Below are 15,865 nucleotides of genomic sequence, written 5' to 3' on the forward strand. Positions count from 1 at the left end.
TCACTAGGACCCCCAACTATGAATACAATCTTTTTATTCACTGTTCTAGTTTCTATACAGAAATCAGACAAGAAGAAGGTTACAAGTTCATCTAAATATTCTCTAAAGAGGAAGGTGTTGAGCTGCCGTGTGAAAATACTCAGTGACTGAGCTGTTCTGACCTCGAAGGGAAGTTCATTCCACCACCGAGGGGCCAAGACAGAGAAGAGTCTAGATGAGCGTCTTCCTTTTACCTTCAGAGATGGACGGACCAGGCGAGCAGTACTGGAGGCTCGGAGTATACCAGGTGCAGTGTGAGGTGTTATAAGGGCTGTGAGGTAGGATGGTGCTTCTCCATGTTTGGCTTTGTAGGCCAGCATCAGTATTTTGAACCTGATGCGTGCAGCTACTGGGAGCCAGTGGAGGGAACGTAGCAGAGGGGTGGTGTGGGAGAACTTGGGAAGGTTGAAGATCAGTCGTGCTGCTGCATTTTGTAGTAGTTGTAGAGGTCGGATGGTACATAGTGGTAGACCAGCTAGAAGGTAGTTACAGTAGTCCAGTCGTGAGATTACTAAGAAAAACAAGACCGCACAGGACAGACTACAGCATGTAGCTTGTCAGGTTGACATTAAGATTTTATTATGTACAACATACAAAAATATAGAGTACCAAAAATTCACAGTGTTTAAAAGGCAGTGATAAAAATCTACACCATGGATCTAACAGTACAGTCTGGTCAGTTGCATAGTAGGGCACTGCACTGCATGAGAACGTTAACGTTACAGCCAAAAGCCTGTTCAGAGAACTGGACTAATTTGACTTAATCATGACTTCTGGCAGAATTTAACATAAATACCACCCCCCACCCATTCTGCCCACAAACCCAGGGTTGTGTCCACTCGTAGCTAACAGGCCCCGATTGTTTGTATGGTTCATATACACATTCAGTGCTTCTCTTTAGATTGCAAAATGCGGATATCACCAGAGAAATAAAATGGTGTTAGCTATACAATGTACATTTACATTATACTGGGTTGTAGGTGCCTATGTACACAGCTTGTGCGTAGCTGAACCCATGGTACTCGATTGTTGAGTAATAAAAATAGTTCTCCATGGCTCTTATTAAAACCCACTTTTGCCATAGATCACCCCATGTGATGAATACAACATCCTGCCCAAGCAATATACCACATATATGAGATGTGTGAGGGACAGTGCTGGGACCCCACACAGCTGGGCTGGGATGTAACGCCCCCCATTTGTGAATAATAATGATTGCATGACAGTAAAAATGGAACTCATATGCTCATATTTCACCATCTTTGCCTATATTGACACTGTTACAACTCCAGAGTATAGCTCTGTTAATACCACAGAATTTCTTAATTTTCTTGCTACAGTTATAATTTATAACAATATTAAATTAATATTTTCATCTATGCAGAAAGAAATGTGACTTAATAGTATATCTACATTGATAAAAAAAAAAAATAATAACATGGTAGAAATTACTTTATGGGAGTAATTTTGCTTAAATAAACAGCTCTTCAACTATTCTTGCTTTCTATAAAACAATATTTTCCATCTTTAAAATAACAATAAAATATGAGTGGCCCAACACTTAATTTATTCCAATGCTGGCTTCCCTGGCAAAATAGTAAATATAATATAACCCCAACATGTACAGTACTCAGCAGAGTGATTTGACTGAAAGTGTCCTAAAAATTCCAGCAGGCACCATTGGTTGTCCCAGTTGCTAGACTCTACAATATCCACAGTTGCCATAGTGATGAGTGTTTTTAAAAATGCAGTCAGGTAGACTGTGTGGATTTGGGTTTGTTGGTATGTAGTGGAGAGCCACATGGCTGACAGGTCACAAATGCAAGCAAACTGTGTATCTTCTGCTATAAAGTATCTTCTGCTCCCTGGACCTTTGGCTCCTGACTGTGAAGGAGGAAATCCACCCCAGGTTGTCTCCCATAGCATGTCATTGTTGCAGATGTCGGGAGAAGATAGATCACCTGATGCATGAACAAAGTCAACAGCCACGATCAAAGTGACAGGATTCCATCAACAGAGGAAAGAGTTCCATTCTGATGAGACGATGAAGGAAAGGCCTAGAGCTTCAAGCCAGACCTGTCACCATGGCACCCAGAGCCTCAGCTGTGGTTGTAGGTCCTGCAGGGGGAAGGGGACGAGTCTGGCCGGTAGTCATACTTGCCCAGTGCTGTTGGGTAGTAGGTGGTGGTGTAGACATTGGTCTGCTGCAGTGGTGATGGGAAGAAGTTCGTCCTCTCGTCTGGAAGCAGGTTGTTCTTGTTCAGTGTCTACAGGGCAGAGAGAATTTGACAGTGATTAAAAGGGTGGACCAGAGAAATCAATACAAGTTGCAGGAGAGTGACCGAGACAGAGCAAAGGAGACAGGAAGTCATTGGTGAGAGATGCTGATAATGAACATAATTATATAAATACTCTGAACCCAATGCTCAGGTATCAAGTGGAAGAGGTTATGCACAAGGGGTTGATTAAAAACTATTTAAAAAAAAAAAAGCAAAAAAAGCAAATTTCAATCGTAGCTGGAACACCCAAATCCATGACATCTGTGTCAAAAACAGTATGTGCCAAATGCTTAATTCGTACTTCTTCATGCATCTTTTCTGAAGGGTTCAGCAGCGTGCACCTATGTGTCTAAACCCATGAGCAATATGAGTGTTTGTTTTAAGTTCTATTTAATTTTGGATGAGTTCATATAAATACGTATACAGCAATCTATGTTGTAATGGACTGGTAAGTGCTATGGACAATAATGGTCAAAAAGGATGATTCTTGGGTTTCCACAGGGATCCTTCCCATGAAGGCTGACAATCAAACCTCTGCTCTTGCTAGATATTTCCATCTTTATTAAGATAAACTTCAATCTCCTGCAGAGGGTCCCTAATTAACTGTCTGGGTCTGTGCAGGAGATGCTGGTTCTGTTAACACCTGCCACCTTGGTAACCTTTATCTGAAGCCTGACACAGCTCATAATGAAACCCTGGGCACATCAGTGATCAATGGTAACCATGGCGAAGAGCTGGCACAAGTGTCAGAGCAAGGAGAGAAGGAGACGGTGGGGAGACGGTGAATAGCTTTGCTAATTGGATAGCGAAGACAATCAGGTACCACTAGCTACATAATGCATCCATAAATAAAGGCCCTGGTCCTCAAGACATTCACTGAGGACCAGGAGACCGCCGTACAAGACCAAACCCACACACACTGCAAGCTGTGTATGTAATATATACAGTCCCTGACAAAAGTCTTGTCGTTTATCTATTTTGTATTAACCTGACATTTAATTAATCAATTAGTGTTAGAAATAGCTCATATGAAAAGCTAAAACCTACCAAATGATGTTTAATGTATTGAAATGAATTAGTTTCACTGAAAAAAGATTTATCATTTAATCAAGACAGAAATGTCAAATTTTGGCAAGACAAAATCTTTGTCGCCTATACAGAAATGGAACAAATTTACTGCAAATACTGCTAATGTGTCAGCAAATTAAGCAGTGGTGCTGAAAGATCCTAATTTAATAACTTGTATGACTGCATCCATGCGGTATGGCAAGGATTCATACAATTTTTTGATGAAGTCATCAGGAATAGCAAAGAAAGCAGTCTTGCATGCCTCCCAGAGTTCATCAATATTCTTTGGTTTCGTCTTCCATGCTTCCTCTTTCATCCTACCCCACACATGCTCAATGATGTTCATGTCTGGTGACTGGGCTGGTCAATCCTGGAGCATCTTGATCTTCTTCACCTTGAGGAACTTTGATGTGGAGATGGAAGAATGTGATGGTGCACCATACTGCTGCAGAATTTGGTCTCTTTTATGGTTGGGAATATAAAAGGTAGCTAAGATTTTGTTTTGATGTTGCCTTCCACCCTGCAGATCTCTTGTACACCCCCATACTGGATGCAACCCCAGACCACTTCACTGTTTTCTGGGTGTATCTCGGATCCATGTGGGCTCCAGTAGGTCTCCTGCAATATTTGCCACTTTTCCAGGATCAATCCTTTTAGCAGGCTGTGGGCCTTGGCAAATGCCACACGGTTTTTCAATTGTCATTTGTTTAGTATTGGCTTCTGGGCACTGATTTGACCATGGAGGTCATATTGAGACAGAATCTGACAAACTGTTCTGGTTGACACAGGGACTTCAGGTGACCAGGTCTCGTGGAGCTCTGCTGCAGTGGAAAATGGGCTGGCCCATTTTCTGCCTAACCTGGGCTTGTCAAAAACGTCTCCAGTCTCTTCAAATCTTTTCTTTTTTTATCCTCTGTACTTGACACTGAGACACATTGAAGGTGTCTGCCACATCAGCAGTGGATCTGGTCTTCAGCCTCGTTAGTCTCAGGGTGAATCTTATGCATGTTTGCAGAGGTCTAGTTGCAGTTGATGTGAAGGTCTAGTGGGGTTCTGGGGTTCTTTTTAAACACACCTGAGACCTAATTGATCCATTTTTAGTCACAGGTGAAGCTCATATGACAAGGACACACTTATGTCTTTGCAAAAATGGACTCAATGGGCTTTACCAAGCTTTGAATATTAGAATACTTTTTGACAGTTTGTTTTGCACTGAAACATTATTGTCAAAGATGTTGGGAATAAAATGAACCATTTCTTGCAAAAATCTTGATTACAAATATATTTCAGCTGCACTTGGTCAATTTATACACAAGCAACAAGACTTTTGACAGGGACTGTAATTAATGTATATGTATGTAAAGCTCAAATGATATACACTACTCACTATAAGTTAGGGATATTGTTATTTACAGGAGTGCTTCTCCTATTTGCTCTGAATTTTAAGTAAAGTAAACGTTCCCTTTGATATGATAAACACCATTTTCATTAGTTTAATATTTATTACCCCAAAAATTTAGACCATAACAGATAAAAGCCCAAATAACAAAAACTGACAATATCAGTAGCAAGTGTTTCTATCATTTGCCGCAATGACAGCTTTACAGCGACATCTTGACAGCGACATGCTCCTCACCAGCCTCATGAGGCACTGCGTTCCACTCTTCCACTGCTACACGCAGTTGTGCCAGGTCACATGGGAGTGGGGTACGATCATTCAGTCTCTGTTTCAACTGGTCCCAGACGTGCCCTATGGGGTTCAGGTCAGGGGACATTGATGGCCATTCCATATGAGACACTCCAACTTCCTGAAGTCGAGATGTGACAATTCTGCCATAATGTGGTGGAGCATTATCATCCATGAACAGAAAGCTGTGGGTGTGCTGGCGGAATTGGGGGATGATGATGGGTTCTATGATGTCTCTGAGGTAAGAATGTGCAGTAACTTAGCCATGTACAATGCGCTGATGCTTGCCCAGGTCCTCCACCAAAGCAAACCCTGGGGACCATGCTGACCTCAGCTTATCGCTCACCTCACCTTCTCCACCAACGCTGACATGACACTCATCAGTGAACAGGACTGTAGACCACAGCTGCATTGTCCAGGTCACATAGTCTTGTGCCTACTGCAAACGTTCACGGTGGTGTCTTGGTGTCAGTGGTTTCACCTGCAACGGTCATCTGGCATTCAAGCCAAAGCGGTGGAGTCGGTTGCGAATGGTTTGTCTGGAAACCCTAGTACCCCACGCATCTCAGAGGTACGTGAGCTTGAGACTCCACCTTCAGGAAGGGTGACAAGGTGGCCATAAGATCAGTGAGGGCCAAACTGTCTTAAGCCATTAGAGCAGCAAAGCATGCACATGGGCAGAAAAGTCACAGCCACTTCCATGACAGCGGTGACACGGGCGTATGTGGCAGGGCATCCAGGCAGTCACACACAACAGGACTAAAACCTGTGACAGTGATCCCTCCCTACCAGATGCGCTGAATGACTTCTACGCACGATTAGACAAACAGAACACCGTGACTGAGAGGAAACCCTCCTTCCACTGATCAAACTTTCCATTATGCGCAAAGGTAACTCACGAAAGTCTGCTGGACCACACAACATCCCTGGAAGAGAATGTGCAGCTGGCAGATATTCTCACAGACATCTTCAACATCTCACTGAGCACCACAGTTGTTCATACATGTCTTAAGGTCACCACCATTGTGCCCCTGCCGAAGAAGTCTTCAGTGTCATGCCTCAATGACTACAGTCCTATTGCACTTACACCCATCATGATGAAGCTTCGAGAGGCTAGTCATGAGACATGCTCCTGGCTCAGGCTCACTCTTTGAGGTCATGTTGCCTCCTGCAGAAAACAGCCGCTCAGATGGTGTTGATGTGGCAGGAATGCAGAGGTAAGAAGTGAAGTGATTGTCATTGTGAAACACTGACACAACGAAAAGTGTCCTCTGCTTTTAACCATCACCCCTGGAGAAACACCGTGTGAAAGGGGAGCTCTGACCAGGCGTCACACATGGTCTGTTTTAGCGTGTAACAGTTGTACAGTGTGTTTTAGCGTGTACAGTGTATACAGTATATTTGTGTAGCACTCCTTTAAATGCACAGCACTAGGCTGTGGGTGGGGTTAATCATCTGCCCCGGTTGTGATGCAGCTTTTCTTTTTCATCATGCAGAGGAACCGAGCAGACTGGTTGAAGCTCCCGTGGTCCCTCTTATTATTCCCTGTACATATGAATTGAGACGTTTTGGTATGTTTACTGTCCCCGTCTCAAGTAGGAGCGGTTACAGCCGTTTACCCGGGTGTGGCGGAACTGAGGTGCTGTAAGAGTAATATAGTGTGATGGGACCCCAGCGGTGGTGTGAGCTCGATCTTCCAGGTGGATCTTCCTTCTCTGTAAACTTCACCAGCGTTTCCTCCATGACACAGACCAAACACGTTACAGCGTGTAAAAAAAAAAAGCACACATAAAGCGTGGTCATGGTGGCATGGTCACAGTTCAAAAACATGCCTGAAAGCCCATTATGCCCTGGGTATGTATGACCTGTAAAGTGAAGTGATTGTCACATGTGATACACAGCAGCACAGCACACGGTGCACACAGTGAAATTTGTCCTCTGCATTTAACCCATCACCCTGAGTGAGCAGTGGGCAGCCATGACAGGCGCCCGGGGAGCAGTGTGGGGGGACGTGTTTTGCTCAGTGGCACCTCAGTGGCACCTTGGCGGATCGGGATTCGAACCGGCAACCTTCTGATTACGGGGCCGCTTCCTTAACCGCTAGGCCACCACTGCCCCTGTATGACCCCAGATGTAAATTTATGTTAAAAAAAAAAAAGTGAATTAACATATTTAATGACATGAAGCTGAGACTTACCTATTTTAAAAGATGATAAAATAAAATGTGTGTCTGGATAAAGCTGACTCAAAATAATGTAATAATGTAGAATGAATCACTGTTTCAGTGCTTGTGAAGAGATCTGCCAATGTTGGGATTATTCGTTGTTTTTATATACCACGTGGTTTACAGATTTTCAGCCAACTGAATTTTGAGAGATCAGACAAACTACATGGTCTAATAAAGACTTTATACAAACCTTAAACTCCATGGGAGTGTATTTCTCATTTTTTGGGGTGGTGTTGCCCTTGTAGCTGAGATGGTTGGGCGTGGTCGGGTGAATGACGGCAGACTCCTGTGAAGGCTTGTGGAAGTGCTGGCAGTAAACGTACACCAGGAAGGAGAGCAGGCCAGCGCCCAGGAAACAGGACACGCCCGTGGCTATCAGGTGTAGAAGAGTGAATCCTGTAGACATAAAATACATAAGCACTTCTTAGCCTCAGCCCTCTCTCAGGTTGGGCTTGATCCTATTTTATCAAATGTACCAAATTTTATAGAGAAGTGATTGTCATAGTGAAAGAGCACACAGTGACACAATGAAATATGTCCTCTGCTTTTAAGTCTTCGCCCTTGTTAAGAAGCGGGCAGCCATGAAAGTGTGTGAGGACGGTGATTTGTTCAGTGGCAGGATTCGAACCTGGGACCTCATCACGGGTCCGTTTCCTTACCCGCTAGGCCACTGTTGCCCTAAATGTCTCTGCCAACACTGCTTCTTTAACTTGTTGCATGCACACTTGGCTCCAACCCTACCCTGCAGCCTTTGACCCAGCAGTGCTGAGGTTGGAATAATGGCAGAAAGAGCAAGCAAACCAACAAGTGTTGGAAGAATATTTGCTAATGTGTACACTATTGAGTGCACAAAAAACATGAGTCATTTGAATCGACTGTAGAACTGCATCTCCATCTTTATGTAGGGAATGTCTCTGACAAGGAGGAATTTTGTGTCCGTGTCAATATAACGAAGATGCATAATAATACATTTAAACACATAGTGAAAAGGTTTTCTGATGATTCATTCACCTAATAAATAATGACACACTTCTATAAAGCAACTCTTTAACAACGAAAAAGTATTAATATTGGCTGATATTGTCCCTGATTGGTCTGCCACTGTGACTGCATACATGAGTAGAGGCAGTGGGGTCAGAGCCTCACCACTACTTTAATTGGGTCAATGAAAGCAAGTATGAATAATGAGCTCCTCCTCTGAGGTTGGGATATCTCTCCAGAGTGGATCGTGGGTAATCCATGTTAGGGTGGAGCTATACTCACCACCTCCACCCAACAACACAAACCTGTCTTTCACGCTTGCTTATCTGCTAATCTTGCTAAATCCACTCATAGCCATACACATAGCCATCAGAAAGCCACAGGCACTTACTTCCACACTGCTGATCTTTGTTGTATCCAGATGCCGGCAGAATCACTGGGAAAAGACAAATGATGATTACATACTATGTGTGTCATGAAGTTACATTTAGGGCTGATACCCTTATCCAGAGCCACTTTTGGACCTGGGACTTTGTGGTCTTCCAGTTCCTAGGAGAGTGTGTTACCCACTAGGCTACTACCAGCCCATGGACCAAAACGCCTGCATGTGTCATTAATTTCAGGCAAAGATGCCACTTTCCTATGCATCACTGAAAACTGGAGAAAAATGGGATGTTAGTCTATGCAGTGAAATCAAATGTATATTAATTAAGGTGCTTGATTAAGTTGCAGTGCTGCATATTTTGCCTTGCTGAATACAGAGGGTTGTCATCCAATCATTCATGTATTAAAAAACACTCACTTCCCAGATACACACACATTAGGGCTGTAACGGTTTACATAATTAAAGTCACTGACTGATTTTGTGCCTTATTGAGAAAACCATCATGTTGATGTTGAATAATTTCAGTAGTTTTTTAAGCTGAAGATTTCCTTACTAGAAAATTCAAATGAGAAATATGGTGGGGCCAATATTGGAGTATCCATGGTTGATGTGTTCAGTTTTACACCAATTAATCAGATAAGAGGGTTTCATTAAACACAGCTAGGTATTTACCAGATGTCCTTATCCAGGACACCTTACATCCCAAAAAGCCAAGGTGCCACTGAGTTCCCCATTCCTCATTGGCTCTCAGCGGAGACAGACGCGCTGCTATCCCTCCCCTTATCTTTCCTGCCCATGCTTCTTTCGTCTTGTCTAGTCTATTGTCTTATACCTTGAGAGACTCTCCCAGACCTTCAGGCTGTCCAGATTGATTGATGGAGTGGGCAGAGCTGTGGGCACTCAAGACTGTGACCATTGATTGCAAATTGGACAACATCTGAGGCTGGCAGCTTGGATGGAGTTGACCAGAGACTTTCGAACAGCTGTGACATTACAGCTCTTTCCTTGCTGCATTTGGATGCCCTAATCAGCTCAAAGGCCGCTGCTGAACCAACATCTCCCCCAAACCCAAGGACACTAGGATACATACATACATACATACATACATACATACACATACACACACACACGTGCAGATATGCACTCACCGCACCTTCCCCCCGCCACTCTGCCACTTCATACCCATGGCATGAACTGGTGGCTCTGTGTGGGCGCCTGAAACATGGCTTCTTGTCTATGCTGGAGTACATCCATCTGCTCTGCTGCAAGTCACAACTTTTTTATGTTGTAGTGACCATGTGCTTATGTTGGTTTTTGTACTTCTTAAAGTCTGGGGGCTGTTTTTTATTCTTCTCTTCTCTCATACCAGTCAATAATGGTAGCGTGAGGACATACCTGGTTGCAGAAGCAGTCCAACTCCACCAGGGTGGCACATCAATACATGCCATTGCCTAAGGTTTACTAAGGTTTTAGTAAGGTTTACGAAGGTTAGTCTCGAGCAAATTAGGAGATTCCAAGAGTTAATCTAGGAGAGCTGGCCAGGGCAGTGGAAGACCTTAACCCATCAGCAGGACCAGTATCTGGTTGTTTGTGCAGGATGAGTCCTGCCAGCGGCCTCCAGCGGGTCAGTGGCATGAATGTCTGTTCATGAGGATGTCCCGAGGGCAAAAGGTCCTCTAGTGGACCCTGTACTCACTGCCCTGCACTGTGGAGCTCGACTGAATAGGCAGGTCCAGCTCTGGCACCCTGTGCTTTTCATAGATGAGAGCAGGTTCACACTGAGTTCATGTGTCTAGAGAAGTTGCAGTGAACATCAAATCTCACCTGGAATCTCATTGCAGTCTCGGTGCTCAGTGCTGTTTCCTACACATGGCCTTCCCTGCACTCCACAGGTCCGACTACGCAGCTGCAGCCCTGTGTCATCACAGCCTGACCACACCGACCAAGTCATCCAACCACCTGCAAAGAGAGCAGAAGGACCTTCATTAATGAAAATCCAAATTTACCATGAGTGGTACTGGGCCTGTGAAAAAGATCTCCAAATGCTATCAGTGGTACTGCAACAGTCAACCTAGATGGATTTCCAGTCTAGAACGGGGCAATGTAGGTGATAATCTCGACAGTAGGAGGCCAAGCATGCTCACCTTGACCATGTCCATAATATACTGTTTCTGACTCTTGCCAAGGTAAATAAATATTTAATTAACCCTTAAAGGTTAATATGCTGATTTTGTCTAGCTGATTTTTGACTAGTTTAGTCTTACTAGTTTAAGAATTACTGAGATATGGGCCCATCCATGACTAATATCCTTTTTTATGTTCACACCACATTACATGACATCCTTATGGCGTGATAATTGTGTATGCTGAGCACTCAGATTGCTCTATTATCAATCCTTTACATGAAACAGTGAATGCATGGACTGTCAGTGAGTGCTTAGAAGTTTTATGATATAATTTCAGTTGGCACATGGCTGAAACAGCTATTGAGATATTATCGTAGATATAGTGTAGTAGAATGAAAAGGAGTTGATTAAGGAGTTTGTGTGTGTATTGACATCAGCGGGATTCCTGCACAATTAACTTGCAATACTCAAATTGTCATTTTAAAAGATGCTTGTCTGAAAGTGCACCACACAGTGACACAGTAGTCACTATTCATTAGCCTGAATCTGGATGAGCTGGGGTGAGGAATACTACAGTATTTCTCAGGGCAGTGGTGGCCTAGCGGTTAAGGAAGCGGCCCCGTAATCAGTAGGTTGACGCTGAGCAAAGCACCGTCCCCACACACTGCTCCCTGGGCGCCTGTCATGGCTCCCACTGCTCACCAAGGGTGATGGGTTAAATACAGAGGACAAATTTCCCTGTGTGCACCGTGTGCTGTGTATTACAATTGACAATCACTTCACTAGTAGGATCCCCAGCCACCAAAGCTCAATCAGTGAGGTGATTGGATCTACTAAATGATGTAAATGAGATTGCTGTTCACTGATTGTATAGTTTGTGGGGGCCACTGTAGTTTTACCGTTATGGAGATGTACAGATGTACAGATGGCCAAAAGTTTTGAGATTTTATCTGACGCAATCAGTAGTTACAGGGACAGTCCCCCCCCCCCGGAGACACTCAGGTTTAAGTATCTTGCTCAGGGACACGATGGTAGTAAGTGGGGTTTGAACCTGGGTCTTCTGGTTCATAGGCGAGTGTGTTACCCACTAGGCTACAACCACCTCATGAATGACACAAATGTAGTTTTCCCACAAAGTTTGCTCCTTGCTGTGTTTTTAGATCTTTTGTCACTCGTTTCTGTGGTGTATTGAAATATAATTACAAGGATTTTATACATTTCAAAGGCTTTTATTGACAATTACATCAAGTTTATGCAAAGAATCAATATTTGCAGTGTTTTTTTCAAGATATATGCAATTCGCCCTGACATGCTGTCAATCAACTTCTGGGCCAAATCCTGACTGATGGCAACACATTCCTGCACATGTTTAAATTTAAGATAAATTTGTCTGACTCATGTTTAAAACACACAAATCTATGGAAATGTATATTGATCTATAGGTTTTACGGCCGTCTACATTTGGAGGTGGTTTACCTTCACAGGTGTGTGTGTTACAGAGCGCCTCCTCGGTGTGCAGGCCGATGCAGATGTCCCCTCCATTGGTGGGGGCGGGGCTGTTGCATGTGCGCGTGCGCTGATAGTGTCCCCCGCCACAGGGCACGGAACACTGAGACCATGACGACCAGCACGACCACAGGCCTTTCACTGAAGTAGACAAAGCACAGATGCCAGTGCCACACACGCACACAAACACGTCAAGATCAGGCAGCAAAGCCACAGAGACAGTAAACATTGCACAGTGACAAACAGGACGAGACAAAAAGCCAAGCAGACAAATACAAAAACCACTGAGCAGGTATTCAAAACGCACTCATGCCTCATTACAGCTCACAACAGACTCTCCATTCAACCAATCCATATACAGTGATACTAACAAAACGTGATGGAGGGATGTTTGGCCGGGCCATTGGGAGGAGTGGGGGCGGAGACAGAAGGACACTTCCCAGAAATGAAGTGCTGTATAGGCCGATATAGACCGTTGAAAAGCCCATGTCAGATGACCACATAGCTAATGCCGATGCATTGTTTTCAGGTTTTTCCCTCCCTTAATTCTTTTAATGTGGCCCTAGGGAGCATATTGTGCTGCTTTTTGGGGGTGGGGCTCAGGATATGAAACCTGCACTCCACTTAGCAGCATGTGATGGAAGAAGCTAAGATCTCACCTGGGCATGGCTGGGCGTTGCAGTCCTGGTACTCCACCGGCGAGCCTCTGCAGGAGGCGGGGGAACTCTTGCCTTCAGCTGTGGCACAGGTTCGCTTGCGGGTCCGGTAGCCTTTGGCACAGTCCTGAGAACAGGCTGACCACATGTCCCAACTGGACCAACTGGAACCAGTCATTCGCACCATCGGTGTTCGCAGCAGTTCATCCACCAAGGCTGTGGCCAAAAATATTGAAAGAAAATGTTTAATTTTCCCCGAACATTCAAACATTTTTTGGTGTTTGCCTTTTCAGTGTGCAATCAAAAGTCGAATTAATTCCCATGCCAAATGGAATTACTCAGAGGCGCGCTGATTTGTCTCATTTGTGCAGGAGAAATTTTCCTCAGATTACTGCCACATAGTTGAGAAGAGCTCCATTAGATGTAATTAATTTAGTTTAACTATGAAATATGTTAGTGTCTGAGGAAATTTTGGATTTGGCAAAATAACGTTTCAGATCTGTGTAGCACTAAAAATGACTGGGATCCATTTTACCACTGGTTCTTACAGTTTTAAAGGAAATTCAGTGTGGCATGAAGTACGAGCGAGTCGATTCCACAACAGCAGAGAAGGAGCCACTGTCATCATGCTGAAAACTCAAGATTGCTCAGCTGCCCTGTCATGTTTACTCTGCTGTGTCAGTTTCACATCTCACGTCTATGTGATGTGCATGAGTGACAGAAGAAACCGGCTAATCGATGCATCGAAAAGCAAAAACTGACCAACAGATGAAGAGCAACCACAGGCTATCGCCAGGGTGGACGAGACTGGCTGAGGTAGACCCGGTTTCACATCTCATACACACACGCCCGTGACTAGCAGGATGTTTGTGATATCGTTGAGTTAGATACCTTCAACACCCTCAGAAACTGTCAATGAAAGATGGTGTCATTTGAGGAGGTAAATGGGTGTGTTCAGTAGAGGGTTCAGTTGTAGTCTGAATGTACATCATAACACCATGAATGACCATGAATGAAGACAGAAAGAACAGGAAGTATGGTGGTCAACGTTCTGCAAATTCTCTCAACAGAGACAACGAAACAGTACAAAAAGTGGACATATATTCTGTAAAACAATGAAAAACATGATTAAAATGTATCTTCAGATAAAAAACAGCTTGTTCGGATGTGTTCACACCTTCTCAACATAGAAATAATGGTTTCTGACATTTGTATCATGACAGTTTCATTATTGCAATGTTTTAAAATCAAATCCCTGATTCAGGGACGATTCAGTTGAGTCTGAATCCAACTGTCGAGCACTAATATAAAGATTGTTGCTGTTTGTATGCTGTATGGGTGCTTCAGAGTCTCTCCACTCACAGTCAGTGTCGCAGGTGGCTGTGCCATCATTGGGACAAAACCGTGTCTCCACCTTGCGTTTACCGAGCTGCAGCTCATGAGGATCTGGCAGCTGGGCGCGGCAGGTAAAGCGCAACCTCTGCTCCTGTCGAGCTCCACCTTGCGTCACATTCATAGGCATCCATGGTGTCCAGGGCGTATTCCGCCGCACCTCTGGGCATGCATCCAGGTTGCATGTTTTATACTCCTGCGGACCATCAAAAATGTCACTGCAGAAGCACACCCATTTCCCATAAATCATGTTTCCTCAACGCAAGACTTTACAGGACTGAACTTTTCTCATACTTTTTCAGTCACCTTGGCCAATATAATTCAATGTTTTTCTTTTTTTTTTGAGCTTCGGAAAAAAAGTCCTTCTAGAACTTCTGAGAGACACTAGAGGCAAACCGCACTATTTAGCACCAACTTCGCACCAACTTCTCACCTGTAGTCCAGATTAAATGTTATTTCATGCTTAAGAGACAATTAATGGGGTTTTAGTCTGTGCAGAGTGAGTTTAGCAATATAAAGGAAAGTGATTTATTAACCTATTGTAGTCAGACAAATTCCCCATTTATATACCCGGACAAGAGCAGGAATTTAATTAAAAGGTCTAAACATTCCATGATAGTCACAAATCGTACTAAGAAAAAATTTGGTCTATTTTTATAATAATTGCTTATCATAATGCCGTATTTAATACCCTGCTGACTCTACTCTAGAAGGAGCTTTCTCTCTGAAATACTGAGATATTCAGAATTAGAATTAAATGAACACTAGAAGACTTTCAAATGACATGAGCCAGAACACAGAAAACATAACATGATTAGCTAGTGTAAGAGTAGCGCCAATCTGTGTAAGAGTGTTTAAAAAGATTGTGGAATACTTTAAAAACATTGTTCTTCACGTCAAATTGCAAAGTCATGACAAGTTAGGGAAGGACCCAGGCATAGGTGATTAAACAAGTTTACAAAAATGGTGGAAACGGTTACACTCAATCAGCCAACACACAATAACGTTACAATAAGGCAAGAATGGGAATTCTAACACCAAAACTCCATGTCCAGATATATTCAGACTATTTTGAAAAAAGAGGAGACGCTACACCATGGTGAAGCAAGCATCAAATTTTAAACGAGCATAATATGCAAAAAATTCTAAAAACTTTCAGTCAAAACCTTTGTTATGTTATTTGAATTCTGTTGTGAGTAAAATATTGCATCATATAATTTGATGTCTTCTATTGTTCATTTATTCAAGCTTAAGGAAGCGGCCTCGTAATCAGAAGGTTGCCGGTTCAAATCCCGATCTGCCAAGGTGCCAATGAGGTGCCACCGTCCCCACACGCTCACTCAGGGTGATGGGTTAAATGCAGAGGACAAATTTCACTGTTTGCACCGTGTGCTGTGCATCACAAGTGAATCATTTCACTTTCACAGCTGATTATATTGTCACATTGTATACCACTAATGCACTGCAATTACACTTCATATCACCTTTGCTATCACAAGGTGCTATTAACTGAAATACA

The 15,865-nt window shown here is 43.5% G+C and overlaps 1 protein-coding gene across 6 annotated transcripts in view; it reads right to left on the reverse strand.

The window, feature by feature from the left end:
• Window positions 1-596: 596 nt before the first annotated feature.
• sema5ba (sema domain, seven thrombospondin repeats (type 1 and type 1-like), transmembrane domain (TM) and short cytoplasmic domain, (semaphorin) 5Ba) overlaps window positions 597-15,865 on the reverse strand; it is a 108,950-nt gene continuing 93,681 nt past the window's right edge. For all 6 annotated transcript variants that reach the window (XM_028991718.1, XM_028991717.1, XM_028991720.1 and 3 more), the window contains 7 exons: window positions 14,317-14,542; window positions 12,958-13,170; window positions 12,269-12,439; window positions 10,491-10,625; window positions 8,673-8,717; window positions 7,491-7,696; window positions 597-2,306 (listed from right to left, as the gene is read on the reverse strand). In XM_028991718.1, the coding sequence (XP_028847551.1) occupies window positions 2,139-2,306; window positions 7,491-7,696; window positions 8,673-8,717; window positions 10,491-10,625; window positions 12,269-12,439; window positions 12,958-13,170; window positions 14,317-14,542 (1,164 nt within the window). In that variant the 3' untranslated portion in view covers window positions 597-2,138. The remainder of the gene's footprint in view (window positions 2,307-7,490; window positions 7,697-8,672; window positions 8,718-10,490; window positions 10,626-12,268; window positions 12,440-12,957; window positions 13,171-14,316; window positions 14,543-15,865) is intronic.

The sequence above is a fragment of the Denticeps clupeoides genome, chromosome 9 (genome assembly GCF_900700375.1).
Source record: "Denticeps clupeoides chromosome 9, fDenClu1.1, whole genome shotgun sequence".
NCBI lineage: Eukaryota > Metazoa > Chordata > Actinopteri > Clupeiformes > Denticipitidae > Denticeps > Denticeps clupeoides.